This window comes from Pundamilia nyererei, unplaced genomic scaffold (genome assembly GCF_000239375.1).
Source record: "Pundamilia nyererei isolate P.nyererei 1_Seehausen unplaced genomic scaffold, PunNye1.0 scaffold00453, whole genome shotgun sequence".
In the NCBI taxonomy this organism is placed as follows: domain Eukaryota; kingdom Metazoa; phylum Chordata; class Actinopteri; order Cichliformes; family Cichlidae; genus Pundamilia; species Pundamilia nyererei.
Window position 1 is genome coordinate 50740 of NW_005187854.1, and position 3903 is coordinate 54642.

Consider the following 3903-nt stretch of genomic DNA (forward strand, 5'->3'; position numbering starts at 1 on the left):
GAGGAATATATTTGCTGCTGATTTTCATCCTGGCTCATAGTTTGAACTGTAGCAGCAGCCTGACTGGTTTCCTGAGACTGGGCTGGTCTGAGGTTTTAAGCAGGTTCAAATTACAATGAATGTGTTACATAGTGTTTGTTTACTGGAGACAAGACAAGAAAGTGTTTTACCAACCTGATACAAAGTGCACCTATGGAGAAGACAGTAACAATAATATTAAATGGGTGAGTATTACAAATAAACACAATAATTGTCCATACCATGGCAACCACGGCAAGGTAAGACAGGAAATAAAAAAAAAAAAATAAATAAAAAAATCACCCTTTGATTTTTTGTGCCAACAACAGAGCAGCAGGGACAGCAAGAGAATCAGTGAGATACCACTAACCAGCCCCGTGATTAGAGAGACAGAAAGTGAAGATCTGGATCCTGTAATGATAAAGAATAAAAATTAGCTTAATCTATAATGATATAACCCAATCAATGGGATACATCATGGGCAAAGGACACTTTGAACCTGACAGGCATTTTCTGGCGTGTCTGAAGATTTCTGTAAATGTTTTGTTAAATCAGAAAGTCATCTCTTAAAACTGTGGAGATGAAAAATATTGTGAATGGTTACATAGTAATGACTGGGATGTTAAACAATCAACACTATAAAAATGGCTAAAAAGACAAACTATAAAATGCAGTTTTAGTTCAAAATAAGGGTTTGCATACTTTACGTGCGCAGGACCATTTTAACCTTCTTTTAACCTTTTAATCTTCTTCATTTTCACACTTCGATTTTGTAGACTGTCACTACTGGCCGGCTGGTTTTATTTCATGAGCCTTTTGTTTAAATCTTTTGAAACAGAGACAACAGGGTATTTCTTTTCTCTCTACAACTGTATCGTTCACACTTACCTTTTACTGACATCCAACTTTCTGGTGACTCATGCCCTGAATAGTCACACTTGTAGAAACCTTCATCAGACTTTGACACTGCAGGGATATTTAGCTTTTCTCGGTCATCATTTTGAATTAGTTTCCCATTTTTGTAGAATGCAACAGTGGAATTGAAGTTCCCTCTCCTCAACTTGCAGCCAAGAGCAACAGAGTCCCCTTCATTGACTGGATGGACAGGGCTCACCAGGATCACATCAGTAGCTGTAAAAGCCATTAAAATATCCTTGTTTGGTAAATGAAGACAGTGGCATCAACAGCTCTAATCCTGTTCTTTGTTGTGTTTTATTAGTGTTATTTTTCCTCACACTTTTAACCACAGCATGATCATTTAAGCTATAGCTGCATTTCAGATGCATTTTTGGCTACATCGTCTCATAATTATGAATTCTGTTATGACACAAAGCTATTACCACACCTATAATCATGGGCTCACATTTCTGCTTCATCCTCTGCAGTGTTGGATTTATTTGTAAATAAATAAATAACTCAGAAATGAGCACAATGTGTGCAATGGCTGTACTGTGAATTTAAATCCTGTTGGTGCCACTTAATGGAAAACTAAACTCTTGGTAATTATGTGGAAAATATATTTCAAAAATGTAGATATTGAACCATATAATGAAACATGTCAAACATTGTATAAATGCATGTTCTATTCTGCTGTAGACACATTGTAATAAGATGACTTGCAGCAAGGATAGATTTTTTTTTCTCTAATGCAATATAAACTAATGTGGTACATACAGTATTCTGTTGATTGTTTGCACTTCTATGTTGCAGATTAGTCAGTGTTTCAAGGTTACTATGCCATTCAGAAATACAGGCTACAGGTCTAACATTCAAATACGATGCCATGTGGGAACATCATTCAGTGTCTTGTTTTGGCCAAAACTCATTTGAATGAAACCAAGATAACACAGAAAATTGTTTTCTTGTTTACATTAATACAAATTTGAAATTCTTTTTAAAAGACATAAATGCCACATCCACTGGACTAAAGAAAAGAAGGACCATCCACGCTGTTATTAGGGCTCAGTTCTAAAGTTTGGATCTCTGATGGTTTAAGGTGCTTTAGTGACTATGGAATATGAGTTTTGTGGCTCATCTGAAAAGGCACCATTAATGTTGAAAAGTATATAGAGATTTTAGAGCAAAATATGCTCTCATCAAGATGACTTCTTTCATGAAAGGCCTTGCATATTTGAAGAGTACAGAAGCTGAACTGGGCTGCCTGGAGTCCCAGTCTTTCACCATTTGAAAACAATTTGTGTATCACAAAATGACAAAGAAGACCCAGGATTGTTGAGCAGCTATAAGCCTCTATCAGAAAACTATGGGATAATATTGCTCTCCCAAAGTTCCAGCAACTGGTTTCTACAGTCCCCAGATGTTTAAAGACTGTTGTTAAAAGAAGTGGAGATGCTACACAGTGGTAAATGTGGCCCTGTCCCTTTTTTGTGATGCGTTGCTGCCACCACATTCAAAATGACTTATTTCTTGCAATTATACACTTTCTCATTTTAAAAGCTTAAACATAGACACTGTTTTCTTTCTTAATTTATAATTTACACAGCGTCCAAACTCTTTAGAATTAGGGATGTAAAGACCTACAAGGTACAGTGATGTTGATTCCATTGCTGAACAGTCCTGATTCAGACTCACACCAGGACACAGCATCTTGGTACCGGAGGAACCAGTGAAGATCTATGTTGCATGTGGATTCAGTCATTATCCCCCGGTTTCCACATTCCCGGAGTTCTCTCAGATAGCCGTCCTGAGTAAATATCATAACTCTCCACTGAGAAGAGTTTCCAGAACAATTCAGAGATACTGAATCATAAATGAAGTGCTGCACACTGTTAGGACTGACTGTGAGAGAGGCTGCTGAATTTACATCTAGAGAAAAACAAGAACTGTCATTTTTTTCTTGAGAGATTAATAGATTGAAGACTGTGAATGCAATAATAACACTTATTTTTTTCCTTTTTAAATTAGGAGCAAAAACACTGACCTGCAGACCAGACAAACTTTGGTTGACTGGGATCAGTGTGATACTCTGGGTCTCCTCTTCCAGCTCTGCACACATATCCTGCTGTGTGTGTCTGTCCATGAATGATGTAGGAGTCCTGTGCAGTCCCACTGATGCTTCCAGGTAATAATTCATACTTGTAGAGGCGATTAATTCTATTATGATGAATCCAGTGTCTGTGTCTGGAGTAATAGTCATAGGGGTAATAGAGGTAGGGGTGATACATGCCTGACTCCTGTTTAATAAGTTTATACCAGTAGAAGCTCCATCCTGCAGACGGATGTTCAACCTCACAGTTCAGAGTTACTGAGGCTCCAGGACTCAGCCATGATGGAGACACAGTGAGGACAGGATGACGTTCTATTGGAAAAATATATTTTCAGAGTGAGATCAAGAACAAGAACCTTAAGGGCAGATCGTCTGTTAATAAATGCAAGCATACAATTCACATTACATTTATAATTCACTCACCATAAACTATCTTTAGTTCAAAGGATGCACTCCACATTGTTGAATTCTGTTGTGCACTTCTCATTCTGCCCTTACACCAGTAGTGCCCATAGTGTGATGCAGAAACAGAGTTAATCTTGTATTCATTTTGGTTTGGAGGTTGATGTGAGCTGCTTGTTGCCCACTCATAATCCCACTCAGTGTCTCCTCCTGGGATCTCACATTTCAAAGTGATTGTCTCTCCGCTGTATACCTCAGGCCAGTTTGGATGCAGAGTCACAGCAGGCCTGTTTCTAACTGTTAAACAGATAAAAAAAAATAATAATAAAAATAAATGACTACTTTTTAACATCTTCCATTAATTAAATAAAGGGAAATTCACCATGACTCACCAGTTTTTTTAATACTGATCACATCACTGTAGTCTGTGTAGTAAATTTTGTTGCCTCGTCCTCCTCTACACCAATAGTCTCCTT

General features: G+C 37.6%; 1 protein-coding gene across 1 annotated transcript in view; it reads right to left on the reverse strand.

Annotated features, from left to right (window-relative positions):
- Window positions 1-3903, reverse strand: part of LOC102207952 (uncharacterized) — a 7312-nt gene that overhangs the window by 1505 nt on the left and 1904 nt on the right. The window contains exons 2-9 of the mRNA XM_013916071.1: window positions 3820-3900; window positions 3449-3724; window positions 2960-3337; window positions 2560-2844; window positions 907-1149; window positions 322-429; window positions 175-190; window positions 6-87 (exon numbers count right to left, since the gene is read on the reverse strand). Coding sequence (XP_013771525.1) covers window positions 6-87; window positions 175-190; window positions 322-429; window positions 907-1149; window positions 2560-2844; window positions 2960-3337; window positions 3449-3724; window positions 3820-3900 — 1469 coding nt within the window. The remainder of the gene's footprint in view (window positions 1-5; window positions 88-174; window positions 191-321; window positions 430-906; window positions 1150-2559; window positions 2845-2959; window positions 3338-3448; window positions 3725-3819; window positions 3901-3903) is intronic.